Source organism: Brachionichthys hirsutus, chromosome 12 (genome assembly GCF_040956055.1).
Source record: "Brachionichthys hirsutus isolate HB-005 chromosome 12, CSIRO-AGI_Bhir_v1, whole genome shotgun sequence".
In the NCBI taxonomy this organism is placed as follows: domain Eukaryota; kingdom Metazoa; phylum Chordata; class Actinopteri; order Lophiiformes; family Brachionichthyidae; genus Brachionichthys; species Brachionichthys hirsutus.
Genome location: NC_090908.1, coordinates 11,233,968 through 11,261,891, shown reverse-complemented (window position 1 = coordinate 11,261,891; position 27,924 = coordinate 11,233,968). Strand labels below are relative to the sequence as shown.

The window sequence follows — 27,924 nt, the reverse complement described above, 5'->3', positions numbered from 1 at the left end:
GCCTGATTTGAGGGACGTAAGGGGAAGCCCGGCTGCGGTGCTGCGCGGGGAGCGACTCGGCGGCTACGGAGACCAGACCCAGACACTAGGGGATGACGGTTACACAGGAACAGGTCGGCGCCGCGTCTCGGCAGTCATGCCATCGCCGCAGCTTCCTGCTGGGGATGATTTGTCCGGAGGCAAGTTCCACTCGTTGATGTGGAATCTCCTCCCAGTTTCAAACTGGCCCAGTGAGCCCAGTTACCTGATGGAGCTGCCTATACTGTGGGTGGCCTGTGTGTGTGTGTGTGTGTGTGTGTGTGTGCGAATGTACTGTACATGTGTGTGGTGTTCCGGTCCCGTGTGCGTGTCCTAGTCATGGCTCTGGTTGCGTTTCTTGAAGAAAAAGAATGGCGTCTTCTGAGGCTGGCCCAATAGGATGGGGACCTGGTTCTTGTGTGTGATCCTGACCTGTAGGAAGCAGCGGAGAGAAGTTTATCTTCAAGCGTTCCCCATCTGGATCCTGGAGAAACACACCCTTCCCACTAGATGTTTGTGGGAAGGGTTCGTTCTCCATGGGTGCAGGGGTTCTGGATCACATCTCACCGTACAGGGGGGCTGCATCCAAGGCTCACCGTCGATCTGCATGGGCAGCCGCCGGGACGTCCTGCGGGGAAGAAGACACCAGAGGAATGAACGAGAGAGAGAGTGTGTGTGTGTGTGTGTGTGGGGGGGGGGGGGTTAGGGGTTGTGAAGGTCAGCTCATCCACACCTATGAGGCCTGTTCACACTGTCCCAGGACACTGAACCCTTTGTTCCCATGAGACCCATTCCCAGACAGACCCCCCCACTCTTTAAACTCACAGACCCACTGTACACACACACACACACAGTTGATTTAAGACTTTCACACATGGCTCTCTGACTAGAGAAACACCATTTTGGGAGAATGACGGCGACTAATTCCCTTTTAATTCCGGTCGAGGCGGCTTGTCGTGTAAATTTTCTTCTACAGTAACCGTCTCGCTCTCTGTAAACACAAACACCTCCGGAAAACAAACGCTCCAAGCACGAACGCGACCGCAGCGCCACTGGAATTTCATCGACTCCGAATCAGTATCCTTTTCCCTAAATCCATACGGGAATACCCAAACTCCTAAAAGCCAGGATAATGAAGGATTCCAGACACGAAGCTTCTGTAATGAGGCTCCGGGTTCAAGTCCATAACTCAACACAACCGACAGGTCCTCTGTCATCATGTGATTGGGAGTCGGTCCTCGCCTCCAGCACTGCAGGGCATGCAGGCGGAGCGTCTCATTGATTAGGAACTTTTTGTTGTTTGGATGCGGCAGGGATGAAACGCTTTATATGAAGAAAGAAAAACCACTAATGGGATGCGTGTTTGATCAGACGTGAAAAAAGCGCGGCGACGGATTTGGAAACGTCTTCCAGGTGGTTGACCGGAGGAAAGCCGAAAGCACGGAGGGAGCGACATGGATGAGGCTGGATTAAATGAGGTCAAAAGGTCGGACAGGTCACTGAAATGGGAGGTTCGGACCTGATGGTGACGCTGGCGCACTGAGCCAGTCGGCGACCCGCACTCTTCAGTCCAGTGTAGATCTGTCCCATCTCGATCGCCCCCTCCAGGCCGACGACCTCCACCAGCTGGTCGCTGAAATCTGGATGGAGAATAACGGAGAGCTGTTACGACTGAGAGACGCGCAAGAGACGTTTGGATGTGTTGGTTCTGGATAAGGGATGCCGTACAAGGAGAGAGACGGGCCCCCTCTGGAAGTTCTCATGCAGCAGATTCTATAAACGCTGTCTTATGATTGTTGAGATTCAATCAATCAATTTAAAAAAAATGACAAAACAAATCAACTTAATCTGAGGATCTAGAGACAATAAGTCTGCTGGGTTTAATGGCTCCAGCCGTTTACTGGCAGTGTGAGAGAAGAAAGGGAGTGTGTGTGTGTGGGGGGGGGGGCAGTTCAACCATTCCAGTCCTCCATCCAGACCAGACAAGCCTCAACTGGGCTGCTTGTTGTGACTGAGCCACAGGCTTCGGGCCCGTCTGTCGTCTGTCTGTCTGTCTGTCTGTCTGCAGCGTAAGCAATGCTAGCGATTTCCCAACGTTGTCGGCCCGAGCTCACCTCGCTGGCTTCGTTTCAGACCGCAGACAGGATGCTGTTGTGGAGAGGAAATCCGTTCTGATGCAACACCAGCCTCAGGGCAGGTCCGGGTCAAGACTTCTCATGCTACAGTTAGTGTGATTGATTTCCCTACACACTTATTATGCCTTTAAGTAACTTCCTACAATGATTTTTTGCTTTTTAGCCATTGTTGTTGTTGTAATATGAAATACATTAATAATGAAAATATTCATTACAAATATTCACCAGCAGCAAAAATACTAAAATTACACACAAGACACAGTTGGTCAACTTTAATGGGATTTGGAAATCATTTGGAAAATACTGGCATTTCTTGGAATATTTTAACTTTTAACTTTTCTATTTTAATTGACAATTCCAAAAAGCAAAGCAAATGTCAGCGCAAGGCCGGCCTCCTTAACATCAAACGGTCGGGGCACATGACTTAACGTATTGATGTAATGATGCAAGAGCCGACATGACTGTCGGACGCACGCTTCAAATAGTTCTACAGCTCGTCAATAATAGAATTTGAATAATAGCTGAATAATTTATTCAAATACACCCAAAAAAATAAATGTCAGATCCAGATCCACGGTCCAGATTACACTTATCCGACGTGACAATAAGATGACACTTCACAGGATTGGAAAAAAATAAATAGACATTTATAGCCCAAGGGATAAAGAATGGGAACGAGCGAATGGATTCCCATGACAGATGGGAATTAAAGGGAGGAATGGGTGGAAATCTCCGTGACTGCAGATAAAAAACAGCGTAATAAAGAAGAGGTAGTGCATTGAGGTTGACATGTTCGCTTTCTGGATAAACTCGTCCTCTTCTTGCACCGGCATACAAACCTCCCCCCGATTTACTCCCACCTGTACACTTCTACTTCCTCCGAGCACCAAATATGGCCATGCCATCCGGCCCGTGGCCCGGTGCGAGGGCCTGATGGCAGAACCACAATGGTTCTCACCTCAGTGATGATTCCCGCCACATCAGCGCTCTGTGCTTTTGACTCTCAGGCAAGCAGCGCTGTTACTTCTCAGCGAGGTAGAGCTAAGAATAGACCAGCACAGCCTCTTACATAACGCAGCCGCAGTGCATTCTGGGATGGGATGGGATGGGATGGCATCGCTTTACCGAGCGGCGGGCAGCCAGGATCATCACGGTTGTGCTGCACCGTTTTCTGTCATTTCAAAATGCATTCATTATTTTACTTAAACGGCGACTCAGCAGAATGTTTCTAATTTATTATTCCAGAGGATCTTTCCTCACACACACACACACACACACACACACACACACACACCTACGGACAATTTAACATAACCAATTCACCTAATTTGCATGTTTTTGGTGGTGGGAGGAAGCCGGAGATGTCTTTATTCCAGAACTGAACCTTGGAAATAAAATCTGGCTTCACTAAGGAGCTCAAAAAAAACAAACGGACACGCCGGAGAAAAGAAAGTTAACAGGCAAAAAAGAAATTGCTTCAGCAGCTTGAGATTCGAAATGCTGCAGCAGTCATTGCATTCAACCACGTCAAACATGTCCGTACGGTAATAAAGGAAAGACGACAATAAACAGGCTATATTAAGCTTTGGCGACACACATTACTTAGTAGCGGGATGTGTTTACTGCAGGTTGTCGGCCTTTTCGTGAGCCTTTTTGATGTGAAGAAAAATCCAGAATATCACCAGAGGAGCTTTAAATTTAGTGACGAGCTATTTTTAACAACCCTTCAATTAGAAAGTGAAATTATCCCCCCCCCCCCCCCCCCCCTGTGGGATAGCTGCAGCACTCATTGTGTGACAGCTCGAGGTGTTGGGGCTATAATTATAAGCAGGCATATTTTGTGTATCCTCCCTCCGCCCACCTGCCCCTCCCCCCCCCCCACCACCACAACCACCACCTCCACCTTTCCCACTGAGCTGTTATTGTCTCAGCAGCCGGAGCCGTGGCAGATGGTGGAGAGCAACCGTGGCTCACCTCGCCAGCCCAACGGAGGTAAAGGTATGTGGGACAGCACTTGGCCATCGGACAGAGAACACTATGCTGCCATGATGAACACACACGCACACACACACACACACACACACACACACGGATTGTGAGCATCCAGATGGTGAAATTTCTCCTCCGTGTCCGGGTTTCTGTCCACAAACAGGAATTTTCCACACAGGAGATGGGGAAAAAAAGTCATTATTAAAATGTCTTTTGTCATCTTTTCCATTCCCATCACCGTCAACGCTGATTGGCCTCGTTTGTCAGTCATTAACTTTGCGTAAATGTATGACTGGGAAGTCTGCTACTCTCCCACTGTCCACTGGGAACTTAGTAGCGTTCTGCAGGAACTATTTCCAGCTCCACAGACTGGTGGAGTCAGTTCAGAGTAATTATAGTCCGCTGTTTCTGTTGTGTGAGAAGAAAGCAATATGCAGTCTCTCGATGCGATTGGCCTGAAATAGCCTCCTTCGTTGTGTGCCGCGGCTTTGACCGTTGGCAGCGAGGGGAGGAGGGGTAAGAGAAAGCAAGGTGAGGGAGGGAGGGAGTGTGCTTGGAGGTGGTATGGGTGGAAGAAGAGAGGGAGGAGAGGCAAGGAGGAGAAGAAAAACAAATGAGCCATGAGCCCTTTTTACTCTGAGATTGCGCAACAGGTAATGTTTCTGCTGGTACCGGTTTCTCTGGCGATCCGCTGGAAGTAGGTTTATTCACAGGATTCTTTATTATCCCGGGATAAGAAAAAAATCCTGTAAAAATACTACTCATGTAGTATTAGTAGTAGTATAATAATAATAAAAATAATGTTTGGTCATATATAGCATAACGTCATCTGCATAATGGCTGCTGGGATGATTAACTCTGTTCCTAGCAGCCATGCTCATTATTTCACCCACATGTTTGCCTCTCTGCAGCTTCTGCATGTTGCACCGTTTCCATCTTAACCCAAAGCAGGAAGCCAAGGAAATCTGACCCATGAACGGGGAGGAAACACATGGGGAGGGGGGGGGGGATGGTGCACGGATAAAGTGTGAGGAGAATTGCAGTGATGGCAGGGGCTGACACGGGGCACTCGAACGTGAATCCTGTCCCTGTCAGCGATTCTCCTGTTTTTCTGCTATCTGTCTTCACTCAGCTGACACAAATGGACTTTTGACCCCACTTATCTTCAAATTCAGAAAGCCTCGCTGGTTCTCACAAAACATTTGGAAATCTAAAAGACCACTCTGAGGTTGCTCCCCCCCCCCCCCCTCCCAAGTAGTTTGCACCTTGATGTCTGATCATTAGGACTCCTGGGAGATGAGAGAACAGGAAGTTTCTCCCCGGTGGTGATGAGGCCCTTCAGGATGTCTATTATTGAACTGACTTTTATCGATATAATCTGTAAATATATATAATGTTCAGCCACCAATTCCTTCAGGAACATCTGCACACATCTGGTCTACAATAATGCAGCTTAGCAGAAACTGTCTGATCCAATGAAAAGGAATGAATCCAGAAGTGGAGTTAACTCTACCTGAACCCATTTAAAGTTTAACCAAAGGCTGAGATGGTTTCAGCACTGAGACCTACTAATCATTGGCTTTACCAGATAAAACTGGTTATGAGGAAAACATTTATGTCAAACATTTATGACGCTGACTCATGAACATACCACAGGTGGAGAAAAAAGGGACCCGAAGCAAAATACCTGACGAGTTCCTGGTTAGACGCGGCTCCTGAGTCTGAGTCTGAACCCTTACACAATCACATGATGCAAGCGACTGTAATTCATTCTAAGAAAGATACGCTGCAGGCCGTGTCTCTGTTTCAACTTCCATTTACTGTATGTCCACGCTGGACAAAAACCAGAGCAGCAACACGGTGACTCAGACAACTGAAGCTTCAACACTGAGGCACAGAAGTGCCCTGGGCAGCTTCCACTCTCTCTGGGTTGCCCTGGCTAATTGTATTAGCTGCAGCAAATGGATTTAAAAGCTTTAGTTTATCGTGTCAGAGAAAGCAACCGTCATAAACAATCAGTTGTGCGATAAACACCCAGGCAGGCACGTACCAGGAGCAAAAGCATGCTTGTCGCTTGCACATACTACAGTATAGAGCACGGGAATGTGCTTATTGTAAAGGCGTCCAATAGAAATGCAAAGCTGTACATCAAAAACAAACTCTAAACACTTTAATGAAGTGACCTACAATTTTTCACTTAAGGATTGTAACTGTAGTTTCAAGAGATTTCACAGTATGAACCTGGACAGTGTGTTGTTGAGTTCTCTAATCTGAGTGTCTTGGCTAATCTGCCCAATTAGACAAGGAAAATCCATTCAAAGGAGGTCAGTTTGTTCGTCTTCACTTCTTTAAGAGGCTGCTGTGGGATTACAGCCTGGATTTAGGCCGAGAGTTAACCAGGCTGTTAATTTACTACATGAATAGAGTCAATGCTTGCAAATACTCTCACTAGTACTGTGTTGTGTGACTGTTTGGGAAGTGTGGAGAAGTGGGCCCAGGTAGTAGAAGAAGAGAAAAACAGCTCTTTTTTTTAGTTAAATCCTGCATAAAATGATCAAATGTTTCTCTGCTTTTGCTTAAACTGAAGGTATAGTCCATTATTGATTGCTATGAGTCATCGATAACCGGTCGGCCTCTGCCCTCTGTTTCTCATGTCATGCTCATCCTCTCCTTCGGCGTTACCTCGGTGTCGCCCTGAGGTCACCATGGAAACAAGGTTTAGCTCTATCGGTACAGATGTAGAGATAAAAAAGCGGCCAGAGACAGAGAAGAACAGGATGAAAGAGAAAACATTGAGGTCGGCGTAGAGTTGGTGTTTTTCTAAATACTTTTTTATGGATAATTTAAGGGAAAAATCTAAATGATCAAAAATCACAGCTAGGATACATAGCTGGGATTTTGGAAAAGATTATATACAGCTAATCGTACTCGGCTAATCGTAAATTACATTTGATGTGTTTTTGAGTGTCGTCTCATCGGCTCGGCACACAAGCCTTGACCTGAACCGTCTGTTCCGGACGCACCCCGGTGAAAACCTGGACACTGCTGGGTTCGCATTAGTGCAACGCCCCCCCCCCCCCCGCGTGTTCAGACCGACAACATCGCTCTGGAGAAAAAAACGGCAGCCTCTCAATCACTGGAACGGAGCCAGTCGACTAGTTTGGACCGCTCATCCAGACTAAGGACATAACCTGTGATGTGGGGGGTCAAAAAAACAGACAGTGCCTCGGGGCAACGAGCAAAAAAAAAACGGCCGACAGACATCGACATTGCTTTTGTGTGCGACATGGAGCTACTTCTGTGCAGGGTCTCCCAAAGGTCATTGCCTGTGAGCCCAGAGGAGGCAGCCACTAAATCATGCTGGTCGAAACCCATGCATGACTTCCTGTGTGTAACGCATCTCACGCTGAAATGCAAACATTGTGAATTGTGCAGCCTTTTATTGCAGCGGGTTACTTTTGACTCACCTTGAACGCAAAATTTGAGCTCCTTTGCGTCGATGACGGTGCTGGCAGGCATCCTGTCGGGGACCTTCTTGCTCATACGGTTGTAGTTCCTCCTCTTCTTCGATTCGCCCCACAAGTTGGAGCCGCCGTGCATGCTGGGGATGTTAAGCACGGCGATTCCTTCCAAGGAGGTGTTGCTGAGGTCCAGGATGATCCCATCGCACTGAGAAGAAACGGGGGGACGGCTCTCATCGTAAACGGGCCCATCGTGCTTCTGTGATGACCGCTTCGACACGACTTGGACTCACCTCCACTTCTATGCATTCGTTGAGCTTCTTGCAGGTGGCAGATATGGTTTCTGTGGTGCCAAACTCAAAGTACCAGAGCTTGTTCTTCATTCTGGGGGGGGGATCGAGAGGAGAAATGGAGGACAGATGTGTTTGTTTTTGGACAAAAATAAAAAAAACATCCTATCCTGGCTTCAGTCCGTTGCTGTGAGCCTACAGCATGATTTGTTTTGCGTGCGCTGAACGCATGCATATTGAAGCCGTCCGGCGCCTTGGGTCGTCTCACACTATTAATCTGACAGTTTGTGGCAGTTCACATCCAAACGACCACAAAGGCCAAAGCTCCATCAATCCGCCATAAGCTCGAGCTGGGAGAGGAAACCTCTCCAAATGCAAAACGACCGCTGTTGGTGACATTGTACGCAGTCTCTACTCGATGCCCTTGGAGGTGAGCTGAATGTAGAACGATGGCCATTGCTTGTGGATCAGGAAAAACACCATCTATCTATCCATCTACAGCTCAAGGTGCAAGTCTATTTAGAGTGTGAGGAAACCTGCGTCGATCTCACAGCAAGATAATTAACGCGTCGCTTTGCCATCCGTGCCATTTACGCACAACGCACAGCAGCTTAACATTTCACCCCAAACAAGCAGATGACCAATCTCATCTTAACAAACATCCCGGCTTCTTCGACTCATCCGAAGCCGATACATCCCCAAGGGGGCAGCAAAGAGTCTAAAGTTTAGCCGCTAAATATTCTGAACGGAACGCAATATGAAAAACCGACAAATAATCCAGAACTTTTACATTCAAACTGTAAACGTGTTAAGCCGCTGCGCGTGACCACATGTTCTATTTCTCCCCGCTAATTGTCTTTATGTCCCTTGTTCTTTCGTTTTCACCTTTGCGCCTCCCCAGATGCATCAGCTGCTGTCAGATCAGGGGATTATGAGCAGATTTGAGCCCACAATTAGGAACGGTTGCGATTCTCAGTGAGGCGAGCCGCCTTACTTCATTAAGCTGCTTTCACTTGAGAGGCATCGAAGAAATGCAATTAACTCATGTCCCCGTCCCCCCCCCTGTCATGGACAGAGAGTGCAACAGAGAGAAACACGACTTCATTAAGCCCCTTCTAACGTTATTCCCATCTTTCTGCATCTGATAAAACAAATGCCGCCACTAAAAGGTTCTGCAATAATCCTATTGAAGTGGGTATTTTTCTGGTAGGACAAGCAGGAAATGTATTCCCCCCCCCGTCCAATCTGAAGGGCAGCGTGTGATGAGTCCCTGGGCTTGGCTTGGCTTGGATTGGAAGCTATACCCAATCACAGAAAAGTCATTCATTGTTTTGTTCAGTTGCTTAAACAAAGCTCGGGGGCTCCACAACTCTGAACTCTATTTAGTCATCCCCCGCCCCCCCAGGGTGACCCTCCTACCCCAAAACCTAGATAAGAATCTCCTTTAGTCCCCCCCAGCATGACCCCGTCCCCTCTGCTCTGACCTTCCTCTCTCAATCAGATGGATTTGTAGCCGTTTCTTTCCGTCTGCAGCAAGAAGAACATTTTGAGCACGGAAAACGTTCTACGTTAATTAATATTATGCTATCTTAGTTTGCTTACGTTTAATAAGCCTCACTTAATGCGGTTGGAACTGGTTGGTGGAACAAAGAGTGCTACTTGAACGCCTGCAGAGAGAAGACAATGAGGCTGCGGCGTCACCTGACGGAGGTGAAGAAGCTGCCGATACCTGATCTCTCTACAGTTAAAACGTTTACCCACATCAGCCGTCGAGGCTGAACTGTGCGCTTATGTATTATTCAGCTTCCCTACTCGCGCCATCGTGACTATAAAATCACGGCTACAGCGGCTAACGTGAGATCATTTGCTTGCGTGTCTTTTTCCCTACGGAACGTGAAGAAGAGTGCTTTTTGAGAGAAAACATCAACCCATCCATCTCTGCAGCAATAGCCAGCCCCCCCCCCGCCCCCCACGGGCCCAGGCACACGCATACACAGCATCCCTCCCAAGTCATTCACACCTAGGCTTTGGGCTCCTGGAGGGTCTGGAGATTGTGACCGTTGGGAGCTCGTGTGAGGAGTCGCGCGTCCCCTCCGTCCAACAGGCCCGGGACGGAGCGGGGCTGGCGGTGTGAGGTACGAGTGTGAGGAGACGGTGGTGGATTGTGGGATCAGAGGGATCTCACTTTTATCTTTTATAACCCTCTCTTGCCGGATGTGTGAACCTCTCACCTCACATTACCAGATAATCTGGGCTGAACATCAGAACCCACCGTAGTCCCAGACGTATCTGGATTAAATTAGCCCCAAAAAGATAAAGAGATTATCAAGAACTTCTTGGCCAGCTCCAGACCGGGTCGGCTCAGTTTGAGCACAATCCGGAATATTGATTGCACCACGTTTGGCAGGTTTTGTCCTCTTGATTGATTGATGATGATCGAAAGTGGGAGGTCTTTAGCAGCACCCCTGTTAAATACCGACGGCCCGCCCGATCGGCGTGTTTCACCCGGACCTCTCACCTGCTGTTGAACTTCTCTGGGTGCTTTTCTCGCATCAGATGAAAGCGATGGGCGATGGAGGCATCCTGTAGAAGGGAACAAACGGGTCGACATTAACGTTAACTGATCAACACGGCAAATGGTCACATCAGGGGGGGGGGGGGGGGGTCGGTGCCAAAAACCTCCTAAAAACGGAATTATGTAAAACAGGCTTGGCCTCATTTCCTCATTCATGGTAACGGAACTCTAATATGTGTGGAACGCCATGAAATGCAAAAAACAAATATGGCAGAAAAGGTCACAAGTTGATCCGAGCTGGAACGAGCCCATTTGTTTAACCCCCCCCGTCTCGGGGCAGAGGTCAACTCAACCTGGAGGTCAGCCTCGGCTGTGACCTCTGTCATAGACAAACAGCCGCAGCAGAGGATTATCAGCGTTCTGCATCTCCAACCACTCAGGCGTTGGTTGTGTTATTGTCGTGTTTCTTTTGGTTAGCACCGAAATGCCTGGCACCGCCGCCTTCCTGTAGCGTAAATGTGTTGCTATTGTCTCCAACACCTCCAGCGTGGCTGAACCGAATGCTGTTATATGGAATTCTGTGCTCGAGCAGCGGAACGATAACATGAAAGAGTCTTAAGAGCAGCACAGAGCGGCGCCGCCGCAGGTTGATCCGCAATCCGTCCGGCCCCCCGGTAAACAGCCGATGGGTTCCACTAACTCTCACAGGAACAGGAAGTAACGTAAAATCTGCAATATATCAACGCATATAAAGAAAACCAGCGATACGGTGAAGCCGTGGAAGGTGAACCGCGATACAGCGAGGGACGACCGTAATTGCCCACAGCCTGACAGGCGCTAGCGTCTACGGCGACAGCCAGCCTGGAGCTCCGCCTCCTCTGTGCAGCTGTTCCGCAACAAGGATAAGGGAAGGCCGTGAAACACAGGTGGGGGAAAATCACACCCACCCTCACCCTCAAAAAGCGGCGGTGCCGCTGAACAAAGTTCATCTGGCGGTGCCTTCGGTGAGGTGGCGTGCCGAGCTCTCACAGCATCAGCACGTCCGCATCTTAAAATAGATGCATCTGCTGCTTTCACTGACAATTTGATACGGGAACCGGAGGAGATGTCGCAGGTAGATCGTTCTGCTGCTGCTGCCGCTGCGATCCGAAGGCACCAGCTCGCACGAGAGGCTCGACAGCAACGTTTGTCCCGGATCAGAGCCCGACGACAACGCCCGGCGTCCAGAAACACGACAGGCTGTTCACGTCAGCGTGCTTTCAGACCGACGCTGCCGGCAGCCGTCCGGCGTGGCTGTAACGATATGTGACATTTGCCGTCGCCCATAGTCGTCCAGAGTGATGAAGGTTGCTTTGATCTTGCCGTTTCAAGTTTTGCACGTGGAGGGAGAGGCAAGCAACAAAAACAACAACAACAACAACAGAGGCGGGAACATGCCACCTCGGAGGAGGAACCATCTGTCAGGTCACCGCGATCGTGTTTCACCGGCCTCTGGGTTCGCTTCACGTCACAGAGAAACGTCAGAGTCTCCTAAAAGCGCACGACTTCATCTGCATCCGATGGAAAGTCTGGCGAAGTCGACGTGCACGGCTCGGAACAAAGAACACGTTTCCATGGTAATAGCAGAAACATATGATTATCGTCCAACCATACGGTCTCCAGTTGATGGCGCCGCGTTATTTTCACCGTGTGACGATGCACGGGGGAAATTTGCTCTCTGATTGTGCGCAATAAATTATAACTCTATAAGGAATGTTTGAAAAAAAAAAACACTGAGGAGCACCGGCATAAAAACCATAGATGATTTAAATGTGTGTGTGTGTGTGTGTGTACATGCTCGTGTCCACATGTTGGATCATATGTGTGTTCTTCAGCCAGGTGTCACTCAGTGCAGTCGTTCATTACTGTAGTAATCGACCCCGAATCTGGCAGAAGCTCACTTCCTGTCACTGATACTTCCCCTGACCTTCGGTGTGTGCCAGCACCACACAATCTCACACACACACACACACACACACACACACACTCTAGCTGTTCCTGCAGCCTTTATTTAACCATTAAATAAAGGCATAGAAACCAGGTGACTGATAGTAGCGGCTTTCTCCGGACGGTAGCATCAATAAATGCCGAGTTGCCTTGGCAACACAAAACTTTCATTACGTGCACTATGGTGTTCTTTCTATTTTACTGTAAAAGTGTCAGTTACGTAACGTCCGTGTTGTATCCCTCCTTGCAGCAGAGCTGTTGTTCCGACCGAGTGCAACAAAGTGGAGCGTCGTTGTCGCTAACGTTCCCGGAGACACACACGCTGCAGAGGGATTGTGTTCCTCGCTGCAGCGTGAAGTGCCAACGGCCGCCGGCACTTCTTTCAAATTCCCCTCAAGATTCTTTCCAGGCTGCAGATCAAGTGGGATCAACGATACCGACCCGCATGTGGCCGGAGGTTCCATCCTCCACGGCCTTTAACAGAAGCGTTAAGATTCAATCGACAGAAAGAAAGACGTTCTTCCGATATTACAGATTTTGGATCTACCTCAGAATCTTATCGACACCAGGACGTTTAAAATCCCTTCTTGTCCTTTTAATCTTATAAACAAACAAACACTGACTTTTGTGACTGTTTGTGCAGCAAATATAAAGACGAAGATTTGCCTGCATGTTTGTCCCTCAAAATGTTTCTGCAGACCGACTTTGTGATTTGCAGTTCTGAACCGCACGTTCCACGCCACGCCGGCCGCAATTAAGTCAGCGAGATAAAGCGCAGATGACTGTCGAAAGCTTTCCCATTCGGCCTTGCCAGCCTCCTGTCTCCATAGCAACCAAAACCCCCGAGTCGCCAGGCCTGTCACGGGACGGCAGGAAGCGCGAACCCTCTATGGTAATGGAACCGGATTTGAGGGTTACTAATGGCCGCATCGTTGGCGTGAGTCAGAGCTCGTTTTTGCTCAGGTGTCGTGCGCGCACAGATTCTCAGCCATCTGTCGCCACGGCTCCCGGAGGCTCGCTGATCTGTCGCCGTGTTAAAAGGCAGTGAGCAGTGAAGCTATAAGACATACTAGATGATTAAAATGCTTCTCGTCGGCACGAACACGTAGAATATGCTCTAATTTGGCTGTTTTAGAGCACAGAGTTCCATTTCCCAATGGAACGGACGCCATTACAAACGCCCAACCGCGGCGACCGCCGACCTCAAACCACACGTCCTCCTCGTTCATGCTCATTGGCCTTGGGCTAATGCTTCCCCACGGTTATTATTTCTTTGTCGGGCTCAAAGAAACATCTGACGTGTGCTTCAGCTCTACCTCATGGCAGAGCGCAAACGTTAACCGCCTTCACGCCGCCGCGGGGCGACGGCGTTTTGCCTGCCGTGTCGGTCGCTGCGCGGATGGCGAGAAAGGTCCGGCGTTGACAGATTCGTTCTCGTGCGTTCAAATCGCGACGCAGGAGGTCTGGCGGCTTCGCCGATCACTTTTTTTTGGTTGCCCATGAACTCCCGAAGCATCTCGGTTCGGCAGCGATGATGATCATTCAGGCCTTATTTGCCACCTCTGAATACACGCCCCTGGGCCTTTGTACTTGTATCTCCTTCAGGATGAGATATAAACGTTGCTAGGCAACTGCAACCTGGCCGCGCGTTGCTTTTTGTTCAATTAAAAAAGACACAAACCTGCCCAGGAGAGAGCAGCGTATAACCCACTGATGAATCTGCTAATTGCTCGTCCTCAAAGACCACATAATCCGTTTCCGTCAGGCTCTTATTGTGAGGACCGTGTCTGTGATGCTAATGCTACATACGTGAGCACACGGCGCTTAAATTCCGTCCTCTTACCACTCCGATGGAGAAGTAGTTGTTGACGATGCTGTAGGGCACGGGGTCGCCCTTCTCCTCCTTGTCGTCGGGGACGATGTCGATGTTCCAGCGGTCCAGGACCACCTCTGCGCTGTGCTCGATGTCCCGAAGGACCTTCAGGACGCTGCCGCCCTCGTAACCTGAGAGCAGGCCAGAGAGGAAGGCGTTGAGATAGCGACTGAAAGGAAGGATGGCGTGCCATGAAATACGTCCAGAACCAACACCTTCTGGACGAAGCGTCCACATAAGAGGTGAAATGTGGCGCCGATTAGCTACCGCCGCCTCTGGAGCAGGAACGCCGTCCCGGCTTCTCGCACCACGGGCACTTATTAGCAGTTCTAAAGTACGGCAGTGAAAATTCAGAGTGAAGCTTCTTCTCTCCGGCTGGTTTCCGTGGCGACTGAATCTTCTATCTGACTTTTTTTGAGACGTTAACAGCAAAGTACTGGACTGGGAAGAGATCAGACGAGCACAAAAACGACCCCGGTAAAGATCTGACCTCCTCCCCAGCGTAAGCAGCGCGCCAGGTCGTTGCCGGTGCCCAGAGGGAGGATCGCCACGGGGGGGTGCCGGGCAAAGTTGGCCTTATCTGCAAAGGCGAAGACACACCGGGAGATACAGTTTGTGACATCATTAGAGTCTATCCAATAATATGACTCCAGCATTATGGTCCATGTACCTATGCAGTCCAGGATCCATCCCACGGTGCCGTCGCCCCCGCACGCCAGCACCCGGAAATCTGGGACCTCGTGGAAGAAGTTGAGCCTGCGAACAGAAGATCCGCTTTTAACCAACGAGCTTTTGTTTTTTTCTCTACAGAGAATGCTCAAATGTCAAAGTGCATTACGCACAGATTAGAATTCAGAGATGAGGATTTTGTGTTTCATCAGGCGCTGCAGTCAGACGGAGATGGAGACGGCGGCCTATGAGACGCTCCCGCTACGTTTTATCGTACGCTTCTCTATTGGCTGCCAGTGTCTGTCTTGCAACAATGATTAAAACATTATACTGGCAGCCATCAAGTTAAAAGTGGTCACATCAGAAAGGCAGCAAATTTACAGGTGAGTAAATGACAGTAAAGCGGGCGCACGCGATTGGCCCATTTCTAAAAGGTGGAAGGACAGCATCGCCGTCGGGGGTAAAACTTTTACAGCCCTTCTGCTGCTGAATTAAAGGTGTGCATGTTCGTGGCGCTCTAAGGGCCTGATGAAGCCCCCCCCCCCTCCAGACTGACTACACTAGAAACAGCGTCCCGGGGGACAAAGACAGCCCGACTTACCCCACCATTGGTCCCCCTCGCTCCAGGCTGTACACCTGCCTGGGATTCAGCAGGTACCTGAACTTCCTCAGCACTCTGGAAGAAGAGAGGAGGAGCTCTTCACCTCCAGTATTGATTTTCTCACTGTATTAAAAATCCCAGAGGATACTTTCTCCTCTTCCCTTCACCAATCAGACGCTCCCAGCACGTGGTGGAAATGGAGTCACCTGCAGCTCGTCACCAGCTGGACCAATGAGCTCCCAGTGGACTCCTCAGCTATGGATACTAAAACATGCACGCTTTGCCTTCCGAAGGTTTCCTACGAGCCACATTAATTTTCTGGGACGCCGTAGCCATAAATATCGTAGCATGTCTGCATGAATATTTGAACTCACTGTAAGCGTAGCTTTATTATAAATGCATGAAAGGACTAATTTTCGCGTGTACGATGGAGACGCCGACGTCAAAGACGAGGAGACTCCTGACAGCGATTTAATCCACATATCACCAGAAGAAGAATCGACCTCCATCTGATTCGAATAGATGTTTAAAGCTAACATCTGTAGCCTTGAAGCTAAAAGTGTCAAACTCAGTTTTATTATATTTTATGCTGTTTGACATTTTTAAGACAAGTCCCCATCTTTTTTTTTTATTTATTCAGGAAAAGGCTGCAACACCGTTTTCTCCCACTCGACTGACATTTCATAAAGCGACTTCATTATATTTGCATCTAGTTTAATCGTTACCTCGGCGCAGGACGAATCGGCTATTCAAAGGTTTGTTTGTTTGTTTGTTACATAATAAAACAAACAATAAAAGCCTCTGGTTCCACCATCGAGATGTTTTTTTTTGTCATTACCATCTATTAATAGAGAATAATTTATTTTGTGGTGGCAATAAAGTGGTGTGTTGCTATGGCGATGCGTTGAAACGAGGCAGCGCTGTTGGGTATGATTGGGCTCTGATGTGCTCAGTGGGGAGTAAAGCCCTCCTCGACTATAAATAAACAATAAATAAATAAAGGAGGAGGCGATATTGGCCTGAATAGAGTTACACATTTTATTTTGAAAAAGAAAAGACATTAATTTAACCCAAGTCTTTTTAGCCTGATGTTTGAGTCCGAACGGATGACATCAAATTTAATTTAAAACCTTTTCTCCACACGTGATGTGGTCGATAAATGAACACAGCAGGGGGGGGGGGGGGGGGGGGGGTACAGGAACTTACCGCTCCCCTTGCCTCCCTCCACTCTTTGGGTTGACCATGACCAGGAGCGGATGAGTTCCAGGAAGGGGGCTGATCTGGAGTCAGAAAGACACCAACGTTACCCGGCATTATTAAAAAGCCTGGAAGATACAAAAGCCGCCGGCGGCTGGACGACCTGCAGCGCTTGTCCGTCTCCAGGGGAGAACTTGAAAATCTGATTGGCGTCATCGGGGCTGGTGCTGGGGGGCGACTCGCCCTCGCCGCGCTTCACCACGGAATGACGGTCCTGAGAAGGAAGGGTGATTGATTGATTTATTCATACCTGCTCATTTGCATGCAGTTTTCTCAATTACATCAATATGAACTTTCAATATTCTGCAGGTGGGTGACCATCGCCGCCCTGGACTTGGATAGCAAGCCGTGGAATCGGTGTTGTCAGTGAGGCACGAGGAAGAGAATTGAGAAGTCAGACCACGACCCCGAAAGCAGAATCATCGCCGGGTGTGAAATTGAGTTTGTTTGAGTTTGTTTGCATAAACCTGCGTATGTGCAGCCGTTCGCAAGGGATGGGCGAAAGGAAAAAACGTTCTCACCAACACAACGGGGCAGATGTACGAGGGCAAAAGAGTGTGTTCCCTCAAAGCGCCTCCGTCGCACTCTGGCTTCACATTGGATGCACACTTATTATGGAGCTGCAGAGGAGAGGAAAGCAAGACGCAAGGGCATAAGAAGCGTGGGCGTCATCCATCTGTGGGGCCGGGTGGGGAATGTTAGCAGCATGAAACACATATTATTATTAAGTTCTTAAATATTTATACATATATTTATATAGCTGTGTATATTGGTATTATTTAAAGAGTTACTCGGGAGTATTTTTCATAGTTTTTGCAGCAACTGAGTTTCTTTTTTGACACGTTGCGCAAACTCCAAGATAGTGGCGACATCTAGGGGGGTTAAAGAGTACTGCTGGGTAAAACGCTTCAGTTAAACCGGTTAGATTTGGCTAGAACGTGACGTCAGTAAAACCAGCTCACAGTAATCTGACACCAGACGCAGTGCAGGCCCGTCAGGCCCTGGTAGCACTTGATGCTTCTGTGGCAGCGGTCGCACTTGGTCGGAGAGTTGCCCTCCATCCATACGTGCTGCATAGCCTGTGGGGGGGGGGGGGCAGAAGAGACAAGCAGCGATTAGCTTCCATGTTATTAAGCATTTCATAGTTTCAGCATCAGCTTTGAGTTTAAGTTGCAAAACTGTTGTCTCAGACTGCTGTGGTCATGGTTTATTTACCATGCATTTGACCTTTGACCTCACCAGAGGTCAGAGGTCTGTCTACTCCCAGGGTAAGATCATTTTTGATTCTGGGGCAGATGAAAATAGAATTTGTGTCTCTGAAAATAATAAATAAAAACTGCCTCTTTAGTGCTGATGTGATGTGATTGAGCCTAAAATCGGCCACAGGTGAAGCAATCCGACATTAAAAAGACCTCAACCAGAAACCAATCATGAGACGCGCATCTTTCGGGCTCCTAAAAAGCACAAGTGGAACCTCACTGAATTATACTTGACCCTATTTTCCAGGGGGGCATCAGAAGAGTTGACGTTAATAGAAAGTGTCACCTCAGATTCTCTGCAGATTGACCCCAACGCACTATTATTATTACTATCATTAAAATAGAGGTTTAGTTCATTTTAACGCTGAAATGCTTAACACATGTCATAGTAAAATGTACAGAAACTCATAAAAAAGTGCCAACTAATGTGGGTTAGGGTGTAATGGAAACGTCTGACCTCTAGGGGGAGACAACGACGTTTGGCTGAAACGCTTCTTCTGGTTTTTCCTTGGGTGAAACGCTTTTAAGGAATATTTCTGGATTAAGATGACATGTAAATCCCAGAATCCCAGTCTAATCACGTAAACGCTGAGACACAGGAGCCACTCGCGACCTTTAACGCGACCTTTAACAGGCCCTTTCCCAGCAGCGTCCATCTTTCCTGCTGAAGGAACCCTTACGTTGGTGTGCCTACGCGACTTGGCGTAGGTGCTGATGCAGGCGGCGATGTCTTTGGACACGCACCGTTCGTGGACGGTGTACTTGCATACTGTAAGGAAACAGGCAGAAACACACTTAAAAGTTCTCGCAATTATTGGGCCTGCAGCTCAAAAAAAACAACCCATAAAGCACACAATAAATAAGAAATAATAGCAAGGATCATTTCCGACAACGGGATGAGATGGTCGGGATGAGACTCACTGGAGCAGCAGAGGCCCTGCTTGCGGACTCCCAGCAGCATAGTATGGCAGTAGTTACAGTAGGCCGGCTTGTTGAAGTGCTTCAGACGCCAAACGTGCTGCCCGTCCTCCTGCACGTTCTGAGAGGAGGCGACAAAACACATGAAGGCCGGAGACGCGACCTCGTCCCAGACGAGTTTTTGTTGCTGCAGACTTTGTAGATCATAGTTTAAATTAGCAGGAAGTAATCTTCGACTGTGTGTGATTATTAAACGGTGCGTGTTTGAATGTGGCACCTGCAAAAGAATGGACTTGAGATGGTTGCAAATAGGTAACAATCTAGAAAATAAAGTAGAATAATAAATAAAGTGATGTAAGGATCTGTAGAGTTTTGAAGTATAGCCAAGATAGAAATAAAAAAACATACAATTTAAAAAAAATTAATACAAGAAATTTATTTTTGTAAAATGAAAACAATTGTCAAGAATTGTTTTTAAAAAATTTACAAATAGGTAAATGTAATATGAAAAATGAACAATTATTTTAGGTAGTAACATGTAAAAAAGACATCAAGTCAATTAATGATGAATATAATTTATAAAAAATTAAGTTATGTAACAATATGCAAATTAAAATGGGAACATTCTGAAAAAAGTACAAAAATAAATGTTGAAGAAAAAATCTATAAAATAACAAAACAGAAGTAAAAATCTGATAAAGACAAAGACAAAAACAATAACATTTTGAAAAATGAAGCCAAATTCTGTATGCAAGTTAAATTGAAAAAAGAAGCTATCGTGTCAGATATATAAAAAAACACCGTCAGTAAAATGTGAGTTTTAATCGTCTACCCAGCAGACGGTATTGATTATTGCATCACCGTCCAAATAATGATGACACATAAGAGATGATCAACGAATGCTTTGTACTCCACGTGAAAAGAGGTAAAAGCATTAGCGTGAAGCCGGCGTGACTGACATGTACCGTGTCCATTCCCAGCAGGACCAGTAAAGGGATGGTGGTGAGGCCGCCTCTGCTCCACTCCTCCAGCGTGACGATCCCGTCTCTGTCGTAGTCGATCTCCTCCATCATCTCCTTCAGTATCTGCATGGGATGGCGCGACGTTATTCCGCATCTGGGGTCGAATTATTCCCACATCCTGCCGGAAACGGGATCCCTGGAGATCCCGGACCGGAACCGGGATCCAATCGGATTAGATCCGAATCAAGATCAATATCTGCTTGACTTTTGCCTGGCTTCTTTTAGATCCTTATTAAATGCTATTATTCTGTGCTCGCCATGCGAGATGATGTCACAGAACTTGTGTACAGGAAGAGTTTACATTCGGATCTATCGAACCGACTGTCTTTTGTCGACGTCAATAAAAGGTTGAAGACGTTTGCAGTTTCTCACCGGCCGCAGCTCGGTCGAATCCCATTCCAGATACTCGGCCACGTGCACCATCTGATTGATAATGCGATCGAGCTCCTGTTGAAAGAGAGGAAACGTCAAACGCGACGTGACGTATGAATATTTCATCTCGATGGGACAATCCCTGCAAAAAAATACATTCCCAGACGACCGCTTCTGCACACGAACACATGACCTCATGCACACACAAGCGTCCAGGCTTCTATTCTTAGAGAGATACGGATGAGGGAGCGGGGGGGACGAGGACACTCACCGAGCTGTCCAAAACGCCGTTCCCGTCCGTGTCGTACAGCCGGAACATGACTGGGGGGGGGAAAGGAGAGAGCAGAGTGGCCGCCGTGACTCAGATGCTGTCGGATCATTAGCGGCGCTCCGGCGCGTTCCTTCCTGGACTCGCTCCAGGTGTCGGGAAGGGTCAAAAGGGGTCAAAGAGCGCTACGTCTGCGCCGCGGACCAATTAGCCGAGATTGTCAGAATGCAACAAGCAGACATTTAAGAAGTCAGGGGTGGAAGCGCCTGACCGTATGGGAGGTGTAACCACCGCTTTTAAAGCCCCCCCGGGGAGGCGGCTACGAAGGCGGGGAACTCTTATTACCCCCTTCTGCCACAGCGAGCACGACAGCTGCTCCCGCTCGCACCATCCCCGAATCCCCGTTACTCACACTCCAGCTTGTCCTCCGGCGTCCCCCTCTCCAGCAGGGAAAGGTAGCAGACGATGTCCTTGAGGAAGACCACCTGGGGCGAGGGAAGGGCGGAGCCTCCGTGCGGCGACGGGCTCCTCCTCAGCGACAGAAGCTTCTCGGAGCAGCTCCTCTCTGTCAGAGCACAAGAGACGCGTTCAGATTCGGGGCGGCCGCTTCTTCCGGTGAAATGAGAGCGACGGAGGAGAAAGATGCACGCCACAGAGGTCGTTACAGGGAGACGCCGACGCCGCGGATACACGTCGTGGCCTGAGGAATTATTAGAGTTGCCTCACCCGGGGAAAGCTTGGGGGACACCGGTGACCTGGCAGGGCCGGCGTTGGGGGTCAGGGCGTTGCTGCCGCTGCCCTCCGAGGTTTTCGCCTGGCTGCAGAGTGATCGGTGGGCCCCCCCAGGCGTGTGGGCCCCCGTCCCGGAGCGCTGCGAGGAGGAGCGGGATGAGCAAGGCGAGGTGGTGGCTCCCGAGCCGGCCGTGGGTTCCGGCGTGTGTCTTCCCATCGCGGACAAAATGCTTTTCCCGTTGATCCCTTTTGTAGAGAGAGAGAGAGAGAGAGAGAGAAAGAGGTGTTAAATTGAGTTTAAAGAGTTTTGAAAAACAGTAAAACTTCACGACATTTAAAGCTCTAAGAACTCAAGAGGATGCAGAGGAGCACAGGAAGCAGGAAGACGACACAAACGAGAGCGCACCAATGAGCTTAGAGGCGGTCACAGCCGGCGGGGCTCTCATCCAATCAGACGACAACACCCTGATAACGATACCTGTAATGGGGGCACAGGCCACTTCGGTCTGAATAGAGATGCCTGCGTCTATGGAGCGGGTTTCTGCCGTCAGCCATCGGTTCAAGGGAGAAAGAAGAGCAGCGGCAGCGGCGACAAGAATCAGTCATTTGTAATTTTTCACCTTTTTAATGTTATATTTTCAAGATATACGTTCAATATTTTTTTTTCCTTTCTCTCTCATGAAGTATTTTCCATGATTAGATTTCATCTTTGTGCTCCTTGACAATATGTGGAAACTCAGATTTATTACTTCTGCATAGATAACAGTACAATTATTTGATTGAATTTTAATGTTTTTATATTATTTTGTATTTTTTGTGAGACTCTTGCTTTGCACCATTGAAAGTAAAAAAAAAAAAAAAATCAAAGTTCGACGCCCTGATCTGAACCGAGCCCGGCCAGATTGACTCGCTGCCATTCACTTGTCGCCTCTTACTTTTGGAAACAGAAATAGAACCCCCAACCCAAGCGTCCATCTGTCTCCTCAGCTGCTCTACAGCGAGGAGCCATGCCAGGGTCTCCACATGGAGAGATGGAGGCTGACGCAGCTAACGCGCTGCACAAGGGAGGCCAAAAAGCCCGCGGCGTCACCGTTCTGGTCTGTAGAAAGGAATTTAACACAGAGTCTAGATCCTAAAAGACGAGGTGAATTCATTTAGGTGAAGGAACACGCTGCAAACTATTGTGTTTCCAATTCTGAGTCCACCATGACGCCAGTTTGGAGCAGAGTTATGGCGATGGCGAATGAGGCGATCGGCGGCAGCGGCCTACCCAGCAAGCTCATCCCCGCACGAGTCGGATCCGGAGAGCAGCCGCCCGTCTTGCTCTTGAAGGAGGTGAAGAGGTGCTGACACAGCTCCTCCGGGAGGTCGTTCTCCAGGTACGTGGCCATGAAGAGTCGGAAGCCCTCATAGTCGATAGGCTGCATTGGGAAAGGGGGAAGGGCAAACACGTCACTGGTTTCACTGGAAGTCGGACGTTCACAGCGACCACGGATGGAAACGGCGTGATGATGAATCCATGGATCAGCCCTGTAATAAAGGTCTGCAGCCTCGTTTTCTACAGCAGTAATAACACCTGAATAGCGAAGCCATTAAAGGCAAAACCATTCTCAGACTTCACAGAAAGGTCAGTAAAATGTCACGCCAGTAAGAATAGAGGCACTGGAAGCTGCACCCAGATATGAACCTCATGGATTTTAGGTGTTAAAAATAAAATTAAAATAAAGGACTTATGTGATGACGGCTACACAAACAGCAAAATAAGTCTTATTAGCATCCCCCGAGAAATGATGCTGAAAACAAAACTGCGACGCTTCCCCTGTCGTGGAGGCTTTCATCGCTCAACACAACAACCCTCATGAACCTTTGTCTCTCTGGCAGGGGGGGGACAGACCATCTGTAGCAGATAAGACCGGGTTATGTTTTCATGCAGAAACGACACAGCATGCAGAGCCCGCCGGGCCGAGCCTTACTTGGTTGAGAACGTCTTGCTTCTGTTTATCGGTCAGAACATTGAAGGAAGGAAGGAAGGAAGGAAGGAAGGAAAGAGCGAGGGAGGAGAGGGCGGGAGAGAAGGGGTTAACGTCATGGCGTCAGGAATTCTCTTCATTTAGCGCTCGGTCCAGGCGGGACAGTCGTGTTTTTTAGTGAATTACAAAAGAAAGGAAAGTGACCTGTGGAGTTCCAACAGCAACACATGCTAAAAGAAACTTCAACGTTTGCCACACAAGCTCCAACGGCAGGTTTCATCACCTCCACCGAGGTTCTGCTCAACAGAATCTCTCAGATTAACAAAAATCAATTATAAATGTACAGAACATTTTCTGTAAATCAATAAACCAACCGTGTTCTTTTATTTATTTTATATGTACAAAAAGCATCGTCGCTTTGCAGCACCAAAATCAGGGGTTCGTATCCATAGAGGAACAAAAGTACCGTTTATGACTACATGTAAATCCAGGTGCTGAACTACTTATTTTTTTACAGTGCAGCCCTTGACATGAGGATTTTGATTGCGGTCCAGGTTCAGCTCCAGGAAACCTGTTCACACCAGATCAGGTCAAAAGTAAAGCTTTGATCTCTTTTGTCGCGACCAGACGTGGAAACTTGCTCCTAATTTGCTGTTGCCGGGCAGGATTCTACGCCGCCGTAACCAACGTCCATCACAGGAGAACGCGCCGCCGTCCTCGCTCAGCTAACAGTGTTGACCGAACCCTGAGAGCTCATCGCCAGCCAGGCGTAATTCACATCACTCTTCTCTCCTTATTTGGCCGTAACAAACCTTGAGGCTTTAATTGGCTGCGCATCGCGGATCATTCAGGTTCAAACAGATGTGCACGATCCAATAAAAACATACACTCCAAATCTTTACACAAGCTGTGTTCATATTTTAAAATACTTGTTTAAATATTAGTCGTACATGGTTTATTATTTGCCCCGTGAGAAACCTCACCTTCAACCCTGGAACCATCTCCCAAAGTCAAATACGATCTAAACATAAATAATTTCGTCTTTTTTTTTTTTATTCGTCACATTTATTTGATAGTCTTTGTTTCGGCGTTAGGTTAGGTTCCAGGTTGGCAGTCTTTCTAAAGTGCAGTTTTATCTGAGGGTAAAACACAAGGATGTCGTTTGTGATCAGCTCACAATCACTGGACCAGAAATGAACACGAGGGATAAGTACTTGGGATCTTCGGAGTGCTAAATATAGCTTCGGGCTCATCACTTTGAACAAAAGGCCACGGTTCTTAAAGAGAAGTAGATTTTGTTTTTTTTACACAAAATTAGTCCCACGGATCCCAACGATTTTCACCGTTCACCACAATTGATCACCTTTTGCAGCAAAAGCCGGCAGATCAGACCCTAAAAATGTCCAAACAGCAGTTTTTTTTTATGATCTTCAACATAAAATCGCATTGTTTCGTCATGGCAATGTCAAAATGTGCGATAGAGGGCAACCGTCTAAACTCTAAAAGCATCCGACCCTCAGCCGTTCATCCATCCATTGCTGTGATTTGCAGCACTGCTCCCAGGAGGCTAACCGGAGGGAGAGGAAGGGGCGGCGCCATTTCTCTCATTAGCAAAATGGCCAGAATGCAGTTCAGCTGCTTTTGATCATTTAACCAATTACCTACTGAGGCGTAAAGAGTTAATGATTGGTCTTTGCTAAATAATCAATTATTCCTGATGTAATCCGATATGTTCAGAGGAGGCAGGACTAAAAATAAGATTCCACTACAACCAGACAATGGACCGATGAGTAATATGGATACACACACACACACACACACACACACACACACACACACACAGCTGCTGCCGCCGTCGTCGTCGTGGCGCCAGATTACAGCATGGTCTCCGAAAGACAACATGAGCATTACATTTGGTTTCCACGGCGCCAGATGTCCGGACTGGCTGTTCGTCGTGCCACCGCAGATACCGAGGAGCCGGCTGCAGCGGAGCGAAGGTGATGATGAAGAGGGAGGGGAAAGGAAGGAGGGGATGAGACTACGGGCGTACACGCACGCACACACACACACACACACACACACACACTCACACACACACACACACACAGAGAGAGGGAATAAAATGAGTGCACGCAAAAGTAAATTAACGGAAGTGAAATTAGTTAAGATGTTTAATGAGATTTTTTTTCCTGACCTGTAAATGCATGTAAAACCGCAACTAGCCTGTTAGCTGCTCGTTAATTAAAATGAATTCCTGGTTGCTTAGTGACCAGATGATAAGCTTGACTTCGATTGAAATGATGGAAAAACATTCGCTTCTACGGCGGTGCCTTGCGAGAACATGAATAATTAATTCGTAAGTCCACATGATGCAATCGTCACATATCAACAGATTACAGACACACCTGATCAGTCTTATGGCCGATAGGCAATAGAAATAACCCATAGCTGACTGTGTGTTTACGACTGTATTTATTTATTCATGCCTGTTCAAAGAGAAACGGATGCCTGCAGAAACTGGAAAAGGACGACCCCATAAACGGGTCTGCATGAACCGCTGGAGCATCTGGACTCCGCAGAGCAAGCTGAGCTCAGCAGACCAAAACTGATCCGAAGGAACTCGACTCATCCGACCGCATCCCGCTGTACGTTTTGTGTGTTTCGCATGAAGCAGAAGGAAAGGTGAGCAGAGGACAAAAGGGGGGAGGCACGCACCTGCTCGGGATTGTATTTGGAAAGGACTCCTTCTCCGTGGAACTCCTCCAGGACGTCCTTTAGTTTCTTCGAGGAGTCTGGAGGAGGAAAAATACATTTTCTATTTAATTTCACCGCAAAGGGTTTGATCGGCTCGGCTCATTATGGCGCAGAAGGCCAGAGAGGAATCCATGCAGACTACGAGGAGAGCGTGTAAACTCCACGCAGACAAGTCCTCGGGGGGGGGCGGCTGCATCAGTTGAGCCGAGCCGTCGTCGCCACGTGAGCGAGAAGGAAAACGGGACACGGCGTCTTTCTCACTTCCCTATTCCCACATCCACACGGAAAATAAAAACCTCCTCCTGCGATCATCTGTCACACAATTACCGGGGGACACATGTGCAGATCACCTCATTTAATTCCGCACACACACACACACACACACACACACACACTTATAAACGTGCACGCCCGAGCCCTGATTTAACCAATTACGTCGGACCCCCCATTAATTACTATCAAACATTTTAAAACTTAGGACTCTGTCTTGCAACTGGTGTCACAGAGTTCAGCGCATTGGACTGCGTTTAGAATGTATTACATGAACTTTACAGCAATTAGGTGTGGAGAATGAAATCATGAACGAACTCAAGATGCTTTACTTCATGCGTAAACGGCACAGACAGCAGAGAAGAATTCACGGTTTCTGTCGCTGAAAGATTGATCTGATCTGGGTTTAATTTAGACCGAGAGACTCTGCTGGAGCTTCCTGCTCCTCTTAGTCCCCGCCCTCCTGCTCGGTCTCCAGTCAAACCTTGTCTGCCAGCCAATCGGCTGCGAGTCTGCTCATTCTCAAACACACCTGTTGCTTGTTTCTGATTGACCTGTATATTTATACCGCTCTGTTTGCACCTTTGTCTCTGCCAGATTGTCCTTTGTGCTCCTGCCTGCTGCTATTGAACTCTGGAACAAACTACAATGGAAATATTTTTACCAAGACAACATTACATTATTGAAATAAAAAAGGTTCTTCCTTCACATTGAAATGGATTTTAATCCAAATGTAATTGTCGAACACAACACAACACAAACATCCGTAACACACGTGTACTCACATTCGCCGTATTGCTGCAGTTGGGCAAACTCCGCTGGGCTCAGACACACCCAGCTGCCGTCCCCCATGCTGCCTGAAGCCCGGGGCAGCGCTTTGTGTCTCGGTGGCCGTCGGGATCGATGGCTATCCGTGGGTTATGTTGCGTAATGAGACAGAGGCGAAGAGGTTTTGGGATGTCATCTCCTCCTTTCTGAGACCAAAGCTTAAATATCCAAAGTCTGAATCGAGTATTCAGCTAAAATCACGGGACTGGATATTAATACTGAATTTATTATGGTGGAGATGGTAACTGTCTAACTGCTACTTTTCTTGACTCGGAGATGCCGCTAGAGCCGTCGTCAGCAGGTCTGCTTCAAATAACTCTTTCTTTGACCTGGAGAGAGAGAGAGAGAGAGAGAGAGAGGCAAAAACAAGAAAATAAAGTAAAGCATAAATTCTGGTGCTTGTAACAAAAAGAGATTTATCTGCAGCAGAGATGACGGTGGAGGCTGATGGAGCGTCTGAGGGGCAGAAAGAGCAGCCGGCAGAGGGTGACGAGTTTGACTCCTTATCTTATAAATCACCAGCGATCCTGTTTTTATTTCAGAGTCTCTGTTAATACACACAAAAAAAAAAAAAAATGCTGATATTTTGTGGTAGTCAAAAAAAAAAAAGCGTCAAACCGCTGGAGAACGCAGTAAAATTAATGGAGGGTCATCCGACAACAGCATCGATTAATACCTATTTAAGATGCCAATGTCCAGCCTCGTAGAGGGTAAAGGTGAAGCAGTGTTTATTGCCC

The 27,924-nt window shown here is 48.0% G+C and overlaps 1 protein-coding gene across 1 annotated transcript; it reads right to left on the bottom strand.

The window, feature by feature from the left end:
• Positions 1-351: 351 nt before the first annotated feature.
• LOC137902708 (diacylglycerol kinase beta-like) lies at positions 352-27,211 on the bottom strand. The gene is made up of 26 exons (XM_068746796.1): positions 27,145-27,211; positions 26,051-26,127; positions 23,339-23,359; positions 22,636-22,786; positions 21,844-21,906; positions 21,360-21,611; positions 21,046-21,198; positions 20,637-20,686; positions 20,366-20,440; positions 19,937-20,056; positions 18,975-19,092; positions 18,734-18,822; positions 17,757-17,873; positions 17,316-17,414; positions 16,898-17,008; positions 16,744-16,817; positions 15,538-15,612; positions 14,938-15,023; positions 14,758-14,847; positions 14,238-14,398; positions 10,412-10,476; positions 7,897-7,987; positions 7,610-7,811; positions 1,538-1,658; positions 586-646; positions 352-450 (listed from the first exon to the last, which is right to left on the bottom strand). Exons 1-26 carry the CDS (start codon positions 27,209-27,211, stop codon positions 352-354), a joined length of 2,688 nt encoding a protein of 895 aa, XP_068602897.1.
• Between the last annotated feature and the right edge of the window lie 713 nt (positions 27,212-27,924).